We start from the raw sequence: 14876 nt of genomic DNA on the forward strand, positions 1-14876 counted from the left end.
GTTAGGAGTTAGGTTTAGGAGTTAGGTTTAGGGTTAAGTTTAGCGTTAGGGTTAGGGTTAGGAGTTAGTTTTAGGGTTAAGTTTAGCGTTAGGGGTTAGGGTTAGGGTTATAAATCTGTAATTCTCATTGAAAGCAAGTCTAAGAAGCGGTAGATATGTTCTATGTGCACTATTTCTATTCTTCCCATTCTTAAGTTTCATTTTTGCATCTTTTACTTTGGGTTCTGTACAACAGCTTCAAACAGCTGAAAATACAATATTATTGGTTATGGAAAATAGAGAGAGAGGTGGTGAAAGAAATAAATAAATAAAGAAAGAAATAAAGAAAGAAAGAAAGAAAGAAAGAAAGAAAGAAAGAAAGAAAGAAAGAAAGAAAGAAAGAAAGAAAGAAAGAAAGAAAGAAAGAAAGAAAGAAAGAAAGAAAGAAAGAAAGAAAGATACAGTGTATATATAGAATCAGGGAGAAAGGCTGCGAGAGAAAAAGAACGACAGAAGGAGAAAGAGAAAGAAGGGAAGTTTGAAAACAATGAAAGACCCTGTGGGGTTACACTATGATGAGAAAATAAAACACAGTCTCACCAAATAAGCACAGATCTTACTGCTAGGAACAGAGATTTCAGAAATAAGCATTGTCAAGGCATTGCCAGGAAACCAACACACACACACACACACACACACACACACACACACACACACACACACACACTATAAGAATAATAAGCCAGGGCTTCTGGTATTGACTTTAACAGCAGAACAGAACAGAACCTCCATCCGTCCCACCAGGAGTCTGCACCCATAATATGAGACTTCAGTGTGCGTGCTTGCGTACCTGCATGTGTGTGTATATGTGTGTACGTGTATATGTGCGTGTATATAGTTGCGTGTGTGTGTAAATGTGCGTTTGTGTGTATATGTGCGTGTGTGTGTGTATGTGTGTATATATGTGCGTGTGTATACGCGTGTGTGTGTGTGTCTCTGTGTGTGTGTATATATGTGCGTGTGTATACGCGTGTGTGTATATGTGCGTGTATGTGTATACGTGTATGTATATGTGTGTGCGTGCGTGTATATGTGCTTTCACAGCTCGCTCCATAATATACATTCATGAGCCATCATTGACACAATAGTTAGCCTGATAAACCAGGGGAGGTGGCTGGCTAGCTAGTGGAGGCTGACAGGGGAGGTGGCTGGCTAGCTAGTGGAGGCTGACAGGGGAGGTGGCTGGCTAGCTAGTGGAGGCTGACAGGGGAGGTGGCTGGCTAGCTAGTGGAGGCTGAAAGGGGAGGTGGCTGGCTAGCTAGTGGAGGCTGACAGGGGAGGTGGCTGGCTAACTAGTGGAGGCTGACAGGGGAGGTGGCTGGCTAGCTAGTGGAGGCTGACAGGGGAGGTGGCTGGCTAACTAGTGGAGGCTGACAGGGGAGGTGGCTGGCTAGCTAGTGGAGGCTGACAGGGGAGGTGGCTGGCTAACTAGTGGAGGCTGACAGGGGAGGTGGCTGGCTAACTAGTGGAGGCTGACAGGGGAGGTGGCTGGCTAACTAGTGGAGGCTGACAGGGGAGGTGGCTGGCTAGCTAGTGGAGGCTGACAGGGGAGGTGGCTGGCTAGCTAGTGGAGGCTGACAGGGGAGGTGGCTGGCTAGCTAGTGGAGGCTGACAGGGGAGGTGGCTGGCTAGCTAGTGAAGGCTGACAGGGGAGGTGGCTGGCTAGCTAGTGGAGGCTGACAGGGGAGGTGGCTGGCTAGCTAGTGGAGGCTGACAGGGGAGGTGGCTGGCTAACTAGTGGAGGCTGACAGGGGAGGTGGCTGGCTAGCTAGTGGAGGCTGACAGGGGAGGTGGCTGGCTAGCTAGTGGAGGCTGACAGGGGAGGTGGCTGGCTAGCTAGTGGAGGCTGACAGGGGAGGTGGCTGGCTAACTAGTGGAGGCTGACAGGGGAGGTGGCTGGCTAACTAGTGGAGGCTGACAGGGGAGGTGGCTGGCTAGCTAGTGGAGGCTGACAGGGGAGGTGGCTGGCTAGCTAGTGGAGGCTGACAGGGGAGGTGGCTGGCTAGCTAGTGGAGGCTGACAGGGGAGGTGGCTGGCTAGCTAGTGGAGGCTGACAGGGGAGGTGGCTGGCTAGCTAGTGGAGGCTGACAGGGGAGGTGGCTGGCTAGCTAGTGGAGGCTGACAGGGGAGGTGGCTGGCTAACTAGTGGAGGCTGACAGGGGAGGTGGCTGGCTAGCTAGTGGAGGCTGACAGGGGAGGTGGCTGGCTAGCTAGTGGAGGCTGACAGGGGAGGTGGCTGGCTAGCTAGTGGAGGCTGACAGGGGAGGTGGCTGGCTAGCTAGTGGAGGCTGACAGGGGAGGTGGCTGGCTAGCTAGTGGAGGCTGACAGGGGAGGTGGCTGGCTAACTAGTGGAGGCTGACAGGGGAGGTGGCTGGCTAGCTAGTGGAGGCTGACAGGGGAGGTGGCTGGCTAACTAGTGGAGGCTGACAGGGGAGGTGGCTGGCTAACTAGTGGAGGCTGACAGGGGAGGTGGCTGGCTAGCTAGTGGAGGCTGACAGGGGAGGTGGCTGGCTAGCTAATAGAGGCTGACAGAGTCTCTGTATGAGGTCTCCACCCCACGGAGAGAGACATGAATATTCCCTCAAGTGACTGGCTCTGAATGACTGACCCCCTCCCTTTGACCGTTATGAGCACAGACTTCCTCCCTGTGACAGTTATGAGAATGTCCCTGATTAAATTAACATGAAATAAAATGAAATAAAAATGACTGAACTGGCCCCCTCCCTGTGACAGTTATGAGAGAGTTGTGACTAATTGAGGCATGCATGCTTTTTATTTTTGATGCTTTTTATTTCTTTATATAGCATAGTCATGCTGCTATAGAGCTGTCTAACAATGACATTGACTGATCTGTTTCCTATTCACAGATTCTATAGGGAATTAGTTATAGTACCATAAAGTTACCATAGAATTAGAATTTACTGGAACAAATTCAGTGAAAACCTTTTCTATAACGAGTCTTGATACTATAGCGTTGTCCAGTGACTTTGTCAGTGTTGTATTACAGAATTCTACTACCATAGAATTGGAACAAAATAGGTGAAAATCTGTCCATGACTGGGCAACTGCTGTTACTGTAGAACATTTGCTGGATGCTGTATGGTTGTACACAAGAGGTTCCGTGGCACCTTAATTGGGGAGGATGGGCTCGTGGTAATAACTGGAGCGGAATTTTCGGAATGGTATCAAGTACACCAAACACATGGTTTCCAGGTGTTTGATGCCATTCCATTTACTCCGTTCCGGCTATTATTATGAGCCCCCTGTGTTTGAATAGCAGCTGTGTGACAGAAACTATGCTTTACTGAGGGGCCCAGGAGTAGGGTGAAGTTTCCCCTAGACGCTGATCCTAATTCAGTTTTGCATTTTCCCCACTAATGGTTAAGGTTAGGATTGGGGGAGGGGAAGCTGATCCTAGATCTGTACCCAGGGGAAACTTCACCCCGGAGAGAGTGGCCTGTATCCCTCTGATTCCAGAGTTTGGGAAAAGAGAGAAAAAGGAGGGACGAAAAGGATGAAAGAGGGAAAGATAGGGATGAAAGAGGGAAAGAGAGGGTTGAAAGAGGGAAAGAGAGGGTTGAAAGAGGGAGAGAGAGGGTTGAAAGAGGGAAAGAGAGGGATGAAAGAGGGAAAGAGAGGGTTGAAAGAGGGAAAGAGAGGGATGAAAGAGGGAAAGAGAGGGTTGAAAGAGGGAAAGAGAGGGATGAAAGAGGGAAAGAGAGGGTTGAAAGAGGGAAAGAGAGGGATGAAAGAGGGAAAGAGAGGGTTGAAAGAGGGAAAGAGAGGGATGAAAGAGGGAAAGAGAGGGTTGAAAGAGGGAAAGAGAGGGATGAAAGAGGGAAAGAGAGGGTTGAAAGAGGGAGATAGAGGGATGAAAGAGAGGGTTGAAAGAGGGGGAGAGAGGGATGAAAGAGGGAGAGAGAGGGTTGAAAGAGGGAGAGAGAGGGATGAAAGAGGGAGAGAGAGGGATGAAAGAGGGAGAGGGTGATGAAAGAGGGAGAGAGAGGGTTGAAAGAGGGGGCGAGAGGGATGAAAGAGGGAAAGAGAGGGTTGAAAGAGGGAGAGAGAGGGATGAAAGAGGGAAAGAGAGGGTTGAAAGAGGGAAAGAGAGGGTTGAAATAGGGGGAGAGGGGACCACTGCGCCTCCCGAGTGGTGCAGTGGTCTAAGGCACTGCATCGCAGTGCTAGCTGTGCCACTAGAGATCCTGGTTCGAATCCAGGCTCTGTCATAGCCGGCCGTGACCGGGAGACCCATGGGGCGGCGCACAATTGGCCCAGCGTCGTCCAGGGTAGGGGAGGGAATGGCCGGCAGGGATGTAGCTCAGTTGGTAGAGCATGGCGTTTGCAACGCCAGGGTTGTGGGTTCGTTTCCCACGGGGGGCATAAAAAAAGAATGTATGCACTCACTAACTGTAAGTCGCTCTGGATAAGAGCGTCTGCTAAATGACTAAAATGAAAGAGTGAGAGAGAGGGATGAAAGAGGGAAAGAGAGGGATGAAAGAGAGGGTTGAGAGGGATGAAAGAGAGGGTTGAAAAAGGGGGAGAGGGGGTTGAAAGAGGATGAGAGAGGGTTGAAAGGATGAAAGAGAGTGTTGAAATAGGGAGAGAGAGGGATGAAAGAGGGAGATGGATGAGAGAGAGGGAGAGAGATGGATGAAAGAGGGAAAGAGAGGGATGAAAGAGGGAAAGAGAGGGATGAAAGAGAGGGTTGAGAGGGATGAAAGAGGGGGTTGAAAGAGGGGGAGAGGGGGTTGAAAGAGGATGAGAGAGGGATGAAAGGATGAAAGAGAGTGTTGAAATAGGGAGAGAGAGGGATGAAAGAGGGAGATGGATGAGAGAGAGGGAGAGAGATGGATGAAAGAGGGAGAGAGAGGGTTGAAAGAGGGGGAGAGAGGGTTGAAAGGATGAAAGAGAGTGTTGAAATAAGGAGAGAGAGGGATGAAAGAGGGAGAGAGATGGATGAGAGATGGATGAAAGAGGGAGAGAGAGGGAGAGAGATGGATGAAAGAGGGAGAGAGAGGGTTGAAAGAGGGGGAGAGAGGGTTGAAAGAGGGGGAGAGAGGGATGAAAGGATGAAAGAGAGTGTTGAAATTAGGGACAGAGAGGGTTGAAAGAAGGGGAGAGAGGGGAGGAGAGAGATGAAAGAGGGATGAATGAGGAAGAGAGAGGGATAAAAGAGGGCGAGAGAGGGGTGAAAGAGGGGCAAAGCAGGGAAAAAAACCTCTTCCTGTAAGTGATGCGGACTAACGATTAATTATATTACGTAAAACATACAGATGTAGGCTCTTCATTTAGCCAGTTTGCTACAGCATGAAAATAATCCTGCAGCAACAGGATATGTGAATTATTATGTGGATTATAATTAGCTGACATTTTTTTGTAGCGGTTGATACATTTTTTGTTAGGGCAAATCAAGTCTGACATTTTAAAGTGGAAATTACTTTAGAAGCCATTTTAAACCTGAATATAGTTTGCATTTCCTGCTGTGCAAGAAAGTTCTCAGCAACAAAAGAGTGATCAAATGAAGATCCTACATCTGTACTGCAGATAATTCTCACATTGCAGGTTTCCGGTCCAACATATGGCAAACATATACAATGAATCTACTACGTGCTTCTCAAGGCTGAATCCCAAATGATTCACAATGATAAAAGCATCCATGGGAACAAATGGATAAAACATGGATGTGCTGGGTAAAAAATTGGGTTGACAAAGGACTTGATTGTGTTATGAAACCAACCAGCTACTAACCCAAAGTTAACTAACTGAAGTTCCCTCTAGGTAAAATGTTTACATATCTTGCACTACTCATCTCATATGTGTTGTGTTTTAAGCTGTCCTTTATCAAATCTTATGGTATATGTTACTGGTTGAAGCAGATATTTAAAAATGTATGCTCTCACTAACTGTAAGTCACTCTGGATAAGAGCGTCTGCTGAATGACTAAAATGTAAAAAGTAAATGTAAAATAAAGTTATTCTATTCTATTCTCCATTCCTAACGATTGTGACCAAAAAGTTACACTTTCCAATACATATTTTTATTTGTAAAAATACAGGAGTCTCTTCTACTCTTTTACTTCAGGTCAAAAAAAACTCACGCAGTAAATCAATGAAAAGAGACGTTGTATAACTTTTGTTTAACTTTTGAATGTTATTCTGTTGCTTTGACCAATTCTGTTGCTATTCTGTTGCTTTGACAGTGTCCTAGACAGTTGACTGATTAGAGAGAGTTCAGGGGTTAAAGGTCAAGAGGTTAACATTCTTAAAGTAGACATGGCTGGAGAAGCACTGAGTCTGTTCAGGGTAATGCCTCTTACGTAACCCTGGTGACAAGAGAGAGGAATGTAACCCCTCCTACTCCTACTATTCTTCTTCTTCCTACTTCTGAATTAGATTTGATTAGATTGGACATCTTACTCCTACAGTACTCTTCTCTTCCATCTCAAGTTAGGCTATTTCAGAGCTGTTTTGACGGATTTACTATTTACTGGTACTGTAAACTTCTCTCTGAGATTTATTGAAGTAATATAGGCTGGGAGTGGTGGTGGAATGAGCAGAAAACAGGTAGTGAGCTTCTGTTTACTGAAGGCCCTAAGGGTTTTCTTAAGAATCTGGAGATCATATTATACTGTATGTCATATCCCTGTCATATCACTAATCCCTCTTGATCTTGTTCAATGATATGTATAGCAAAGTATAATTAATTAAGAAATTACAATCAGCGAGAATCAGCGTTTTTACAGGACTTTATGTTTGCGTCCATCCTGTCTAGTATGACCATAGAGTCTACTCCTCCTGTCTAGTATGGCCATAGTCTACTCCTCCTGTCTAGTATGGCCATAGAGTCTACTCCTCCTGTCTAGTATGGCCATAGAGTCTACTCCTCCTGTCTAGCATGGCCATAGAGTCTACTCCTCCTGTCTAGTATGGCCATAGAGTCTACTCCTCCTTTCTAGCATGGCCATAGAGTCTACTCCTTCTGTCTAGTATGGCCATAGAGTCTACTCCTCCTGTCTAGTATGGCCATAGAGTCTACTCCTCCTGTCTAGCATGGCCATAGAGTCTACTCCTCCTTTCTAGTATGACCATAGAGTCTACTCCTCCTGTCTAGTATGGCCATAGTCTACTCCTCCTGTCTAGCATGGCCATAGAGTCTACTCCTCCTGTCTAGTATGGCCATAGAGTCTACTCCTCCTTTCTAGCATGGCCATAGAGTCTACTCCTCCTGTCTAGCATGGCCATAGAGTCTACTCCTCCTGTCTAGTATGGCCATAGAGTCTACTCCTCCTTTCTAGCATGGCCATAGAGTCTACTCCTCCTGTCTAGTATGGCCATAGAGTCTACTCCTCCTGTCTAGTATGGCCATAGAGTCTACTCCTCCTGTCTAGCATGGCCATAGAGTCTACTCCTCCTTTCTAGCATGGCCATATACTGTAGTAATTACTCCTCACTTGTAAAGTTCTGGGGACTTCCATCTCATATAACATAACATATTTCTGTTCTTTTAGCATGGCCATATTTTAACTACTACCCCTTCCTCTGTACTTCTGGGGATGCTGATGTTGAAGACGAGGTCCCTCTCCTCCAGATTCAAACCCCAATTGAGCAATGAAGAGCTTTACAATCTGGAGAGAGACCAGCATTGTACACATATCTCTGTCCGTCCTTTCTGGCATGGCCATAGTGTAACAGACCTATCAGTTCTGTAGCTCTGGGGATGCTGATGTTGAAATCCAGGTCCCTCTCCTCTCTCATCTCTCTTCCTCGCTTTCTCTTTTTGAATGCGGAATGAGGGAGAACTCGGTTTTGTTGTTTTGAAAAGTTGGTTGTTTTGAAAGTGTATTGGAAAGTTCTTTGTAGCTAGCTAACTTTTTAGTTTGGATCCCGCGACGCAGTTTGCATCAGTTGCTGGGACTGCTAGTCTCTGTCCAGTGATCCTGCCGACCAAGGACATGTCTGAGGAGCTATTTGGCGTAGCAGCTATCCTTGCTGCTAGCTAGCAGCATATCAAGCTAGCAGGGTTTTCTTGAGGGCTTGAACGCAGCCCGAGAAGTGGTTAGCCATTGTGGCTGGGACCGCAGATTGTCCCGGGTTCGTGGCTGTCTAGATCCCTGCTGTTTGTTGTTTTCAATCTTCCCTGTGACCTCCCTGTCTGGAACTGCGAGGAGTAACAGCGTAATATACGTTGCTAGCTACCATGACAAAGACCAAAGCCGGCGGGAGTACCGTTGTCGAGGACAATGGTGTCTCTCTATCACACTTGAAGGATATTTTAAACGAACAAAAAGAGTTCTACAAGCAGTTGTTACAACAACAAGAAAATAGCTTCAAGTGTTTTGTCCAAATGCTGGTGGATTCAACTAATAAAAGAATGGAGCCAGAGAGGTCCAGGACCTGAAGAACAGTTTGCAGTTCTCCCAGGGTCAACTCGATGAGTTGAAACAGGAGAACGGCAAGATGACAGCAATCTGTAAGTCATTGAGAGAGGACATCAGTTCTGTGTGTGAATCCATGATAATCTCGAGGGACAATCAAGGTGTAACAACATGGTTGTGGACGGAATTGCAGAATCTCCACATGAGACCTGGACGGAGTCTGAGGACAAAGTGAGGGAAATGATCTCTGTGAAATTGAAGATGGACCACAGGAAGATTGAGGTGGAGCGCGCCCACAGGACTGGAAAACCCACCACCGGCCCAGGTGACAGGCCCAGGCCGATAGTGGTTCCTGAGGTTCAAGGACAAGGTAGCTGTTCTGGAAAGAGCCAAGAACCTGTGTGGTATATCCTCCTCAACCAGGACTATCCTGAAGCTGTGCGCCAGAAGAGGAAATAACTTATCCCAGCCATGAAAGCTGCCAGAGCGCGTGGGGACATTGCTTACATCCGCTATGACAGGCTCATTGTCCACCCTCCCTTCCAGAAGCCTGGAAGGGATGAGAGAGCCAATTATTGATAAACATGCACCTGTTAAGAAACTGACTGTTAGAACTGTTAAGGCTCCATGGATTGATGGGGAATTGAAAAACTATATGGTTGAAAGAAATGGGACAAAAGGAGTGGCTTATACTGCAAATTGAGAAATTATGTGACTAAACTCAACAAAAAGAAGAAGAAACTGTATTATGAAGCCAAGATCAATGATATAAAGAATGATGGAAAAAAAACTTTTGAGTACTTTAAATGAATTTATAGGCAGTATTTCAAATTCAACTCCATCTTTCATCAAATCAGATGCATTGTTCATCACAAAACCATGTGATGTTGCCAAAGTGGCAAACTTAGGCAGGAAATGCCAACAATGAACAGCGAGCCATCGTATTCATGCATAAAAAAGTAAAAATAATGAAAGAAAAGCATTGCAAGTTTTAATTTTGTAAAGTTAGTGTGGGAGAGCTGGAACAATTATTGTTATCGATCAATAATGACAAACCTCCTGGTATTGACAACTTAGATGGAAAGCTACTGAGGATGGTAGATGACTCTATAGCCACTCCTATCTGTCATATCTTTAATCTGAGCCTAGAGGAAAGTCTTTGTCCTCAGGCCTGGAGGGAAGCCAAAGTAATTCCGCTACCCAACAGTGGTAAAGTGGCCTTTACTGGTTCTAACAGCAGACCTATAAGCTTGCTGCCAGCTCTTAGCAAACTTTTGGAAAAATGGTGTTTGACCAAATACAATGCTATTTCTCTGTAAACAAATTAACAACAGACTTTCAGCATGCTTATAGAGAAGGGCACTCAACGTGTACTGCACTGACACAGATGACTGATGACTGGTTGGAAGAAATTGATAATAAGATTGTGGGAGCTGTACTGTTAGATTTCAGTGCAGCCTTTGCTATTATTGACCATAACCTGTTGTTGAAAAAACGTATGTGGTATGGCTTTTCAACCTCTGCCGTATCGTGGATTCAGAGCTACAGTGGGGGAAAAAAATTTAGTCAGCCACCAATTGTGCAAGTTCTCCCACTTAAAAAGATGAGAGAGGCCTGTAATTTTCATCATACGTACATGTCAACTATGACAAAAAAAATAGACAAAAAAATCCAGAAAATCACATTGTAGGATTTTTAATGAATTTATTTGCAAATTATGGTGGAAAATAAGTATTTGGTCACCTACAAACAAGCAAGATTTCTGGCTCTCACAGACCTGTAACTTCTTCTTTAAGAGGCTCCTCTGTCCTCCACTCGTTACCTGTATTAATGGCACCTGTTTGAACTTGTTATCAGTATAAAAGACACCTGTCCACAAACTCAAACAGTCACACTCCAAACTCCACTATGGCCAAGACCAAAGAGCTGTCAAAGGACCCCAGAAACAAAATTGTAGACCTGCACCAGGCTGGGAAGACTGAATCTGCAATAGGTAAGCAGCTTGGTTTGAAGAAATCAACTGTGGGAGCAATTATTAGGAAATGGAAGACATACAAGACCACTGGTAATCTCCCTCGATGTGGGGCTCCACGCAAGATCTCACCCCGTGGGGTCAAAATGATCACAAGAACGGTGAGCAAAAATCCCAGAACCACACGGGGGGACCTAGTGAATGACCTGCAGAGAGCTGGGACCAAAGTAACAAAGCCTACCATCAGTAACACACTACGCCGCCAGGGACTCAAATCCTGCAGTGCCAGACGTGTCCCCCTGCTAAAGCCAGTACATGTCCAGGCCCGTCTGAAGTTTGCTAGAGTGCATTTGGATGATCCAGAAGAGGATTGGGAGAATGTCATATGGTCAGATGAAACCAAAATAGAACTTTTTGGTAAAAACTCAACTCGTCGTGTTTGGAGGACAAAGAATGCTGAGTTGCATCCAAAGAACACCATACCTACTGTGAAGCATGGGGGTGGAAACATCATGCTTTGGGGCTGTTTTTCTGCAAAGGGACCAGGAATAATGATCCGTGTAAAGGAAAGAATGAATGGGGCCATGTATCGTGAGATTTTGAGTGAAAACCTCCTTCCATCAGCAAGGGCATTGAAGATTAAACGTGGCTGGGTCTTTCAGCATGACAATGATCCCAAACACACCGCCCGGGCAACGAAGGAGTGGCTTCGTAAGAAGCATTTCAAGGTCCTGGAGTGGCCTAGCCAGTCTCCAGATCTCAACCCCATAGAAAATCTTTGGAGGGAGTTGAAAGTCCGTGTTGCCCAGCGACAGCCCCAAAACATCACTGCTCTAGAGGAGATCTGCATGGAGGAATGGGCCAAAATACCAGCAACAGTGTGTGAAAACCTTGTGAAGACTTACAGAAAACGTTTGACTTGTGTCATTGCCAACAAAGGGTATATAACAAAGTATTGAGAAACTTTTGTTGTTGACCAAATACTTATTTTCCACCATAATTTGCAAATAAATTCATAAAAAATCCTACAATGTGATTTTCTGGATTTTTTTTTCTAATTTTGTCTGTCATAGTTGACGTGTACCTATGATGAAAATTACAGGCCTCTCTCATCTTTTTAAGTGGGAGAACTTGCACAATTGGTGGCTGACTAAATACTTTTTTCCCCCACTGTATCTATCCAATAGAACTCAAAGTGTTTTCTTTAATGGAAGCTTCTCTAAAACTATGAGCATTGTATTTGATACATATCATTCCCTAAGTTCTAGACCTCAGCTGAATCTGGTAATGAACGGTGTGGCTGTTGAACAAGTTGAGGAGACTAAATTACTTGGCATTACCTTAGATTGTAAACTGTCATGGTCAAAACATATAGATTCAATGGTTATAAAGATGGGGAGAGGTCTGTCCGTAACAAAGAGATGCTCTGCTTTTTTGACACCACACTCCAAAAAGCAGGCTCTAGTTTTGTCTTAACTTTATTATTGTCCAGTCGTGTGGTCGAGTGCTGCAAGGAAAGACCTAGTTAAGCTGCAGCTGCAGCTGGCCCAAAACAGAGCGGCACGTCTTGCTCTTCACTGTAATCACAGGGCTGATATAAATACTATGCATGCCAGTCTCTCTTGGCTAAGAGTTGAGGAGAGACTGCCTGCATCACTTCTTATTTTTATAAGAAACATTAATTTGTTGAAAATCCCAAATTGTTTGCATAGTCAACTTACACACAGCTCTGACACTTACCCCACCAGACATGCCACCAGGGGTCTTTTCAAAGTCACCAAATCCAGAACAAATTCAAGAAAGCGTACAGTATTATATAGAGCCATTATTGCATGAAACTCCATTCCATCTCATATTGCTCAAATAAACAACAAACCTGGTTACAAAAAACAGATGAAGCAACACCTCACGGCACAACGCCTCTCCCCTACTTGACATAGATAGTTTGTGTGTATGTATTGATATGTAGGCTATGTGTGCCTTTAAAAAATATATATATGTAGTTCTGTCCTTGTCTATTAATGTTCTGTAATGTTTCATGTTTCATGTTTTGTGTGGACCCCAGGAAGAGTAGCTGCTGCTTTTGCAACAGCTAATGGGGATCCTAATATAAAATACCAAATACCACATTTCAGTTCCATACCTCTGGGGATGCTGATGTTGAAGTCCAGGTCCCTCTTCTCCAGATGGTAACAGGCCACCTCCTGCAGCCGGGCTCGCTCCAGCTCAGACAGGCTCTGGATGGGTACTGGCTGCAGACGGACACTCTGGCCCAGCATGGTTGCCCACGTATGGTCACCCTGGAGGAGAGAGAGAGAAAAAGACAGGGATAGTGTTAGATGTGTATAAACATATGTACAGTGCATTCGGAAAATATTTAAACCCCTTGACTTTTTCCACATTTTGTTATGTTACAGCCTTATTCTAAAATGGATTAAATAAAATAAAATAAACTCAGCTATCTACACACAATACCCCATAATGACAAAGCGAAAACCGTTTGTTTAGAAATGTTTGCACATTTATAAAAAACAAAACAGAAATACCTTATTTACATAAGTATTCAGACCCTTTGCTATGAGACTCGAAATTGAGCTCAGATGCATCCTGTTTCCACTTATCATCCTTGAGATGTTTATACAACTTGATCGGAGTCCATCTGTGGTAAATTCAATTGATTGGGCATGATTTGAAAAGGCACACACCTGTCTATATAAGGTCCCACAGTTGACAGTGCATGTCAGAGCAAAAACCAAGCCATGAGGTCGAAGGAATTGTCCGTAGAGCTCCGAGACAGAATTGTGTCGAGGCACAGATCTGGGGAAGGGTAACAAAAATATTCTGCAGCATTGAAGGTCCCCAAGAACACAGTGGCCTCCATCATTCCTACAGCTGGCCGCCCGGGCAAACTGAGCAATCGGGGGAGAAGGGCCTTGGTCAGAGAGGTGACCAAGAACCTGATGGTCATTCTGACAGAGCTCTAGAGTTCCTCTGTGGAGATGGGAATGCCAAGTGTCACATCTGGAGGAAACCTGGCACCATCCCTACGGTGAAGCATGGTAGTGGCAGCATCATGCTGTAGGTATGCAAAGCTAACATCAAGGCAAACGGTGGCTATTTGAAGAATCACAAATATAAAATATATTCTGATTTGTTTAACACTTTTTTGGCTAATACATGATTCCATATGTGTTATTTCATAGTTCTGATGTATTCAATATTATTCTACAATGTAGAAAATAGTAAAAATATAGCAAAACCCTTGAATGAGTAGGCGTTCTAAAACTTTTGACCGGTAGTGTAGGGTACGTCCCAAATGGCACCCTATTCCCTACATAGTGCACTACTTTTAACCAGGGACTATATAGGGAATAGGCTGCCATTTGTGATGCATACATAGCCAGAGGCTAGGCCTACTGAGAGCTTAACAACATCTTTACTGTATCTCTTTTCTGTCACTCTGACAGAGCTCTAGAGTTCTTCTGGAGATGGGAGAACCTTCCAGAAGGACAACCATCTCTGCATCACGTCTGGAGGAAACCTGGCACCATCCCTACGTTGAAGCATGGTGGTGGCAGCATCATGCTGTGGGGATGTTTTTCAAAGGCAAGGACTGGGAGACTAGTCAGGATCGAGGCAAAGATGAACGGAGCAAAGTACAGAGAGATCCTAGATGAAAACCTGCTGTCACGCCCTGGCTCTGGGACTCTTATATGTTGAGCCAGGGTGTGTAGATTCTATGTGTTTGTGTTTCTATGTTAGGATCTAGTTCATGTGTATCTATGTTGGCCGGGGTGGTTCTCAATCAGAGGCAACGAGAATCAGCTGTTGCTTGTTGTCTCTGATTGGGAACCATACTTAGGCAGCCTGTTTGGCACAGTGCATTGTGGGATCTTGTTCCGTGTTGGTTTGTGTTTGCTACCAAGGACTTCACGTATCGTTTTGTTGTTTTTGTTCGTGTGGTGAATATATAATAAAGTATGTTCTCATTCCACGCTGCGCATTGGTCCAATCCTTTTGACGATCGTGACACCTGCTCCAGAGCGCTCAGGACCTCAGGTTCACCTTCCAACAGGACAACAACCCTAAACACACAGCCAAGACAACGCAGGAGTGGCTTTGGGACAAGTCTCTGAATGTCCTTGAGTGGCCCAGCCAGAGCCCGGACTTGAACCCGATCAAACATCTCTGGAGAGACCTGAAAATAGCTGTGCATCAACGCTCCCCATCCAACCTGACAGAGCTTGAGAGGATCTGCAGAGAAAAATGGGAGAAACTCCCCAAATACAGTGTCACACCCAAGAAGACTTGATGCTGTAATCGCTGCCAAAGGTGCTTCAACAAAGTACTGAGTAAAGGGTCTGAATAATTATGTAAATGTGATGTTTCAGTTTTTCAATTTGTAATAAATTAGCAGAAATGTCTAAAAACATATTTTTTCTTTGTCATTATGGGTATTGTACGTAGCTTGATGAGGGAAAAAACAA

At 45.0% G+C, this 14876-nt stretch overlaps 1 protein-coding gene across 1 annotated transcript in view; it reads right to left on the minus strand.

Moving 5' to 3' along the window:
- Positions 1–12668, minus strand: part of LOC311112685 (uncharacterized protein) — a gene marked incomplete at its 5' end in the record, with an annotated part of 40451 nt that extends 27783 nt beyond the window's left edge. Inside the window, one exon of the mRNA XM_084155818.1 lies at positions 12533–12668. Coding sequence (XP_084011944.1) covers positions 12533–12668 — 136 coding nt within the window. The remainder of the gene's footprint in view (positions 1–12532) is intronic.
- Between the last annotated feature and the right edge of the window lie 2208 nt (positions 12669–14876).

The sequence above is a fragment of the Coregonus lavaretus genome, assembly GCF_964263955.1.
Source record: "Coregonus lavaretus genome assembly, chromosome: 39".
In the NCBI taxonomy this organism is placed as follows: Eukaryota; Metazoa; Chordata; class Actinopteri; order Salmoniformes; family Salmonidae; genus Coregonus; species Coregonus lavaretus.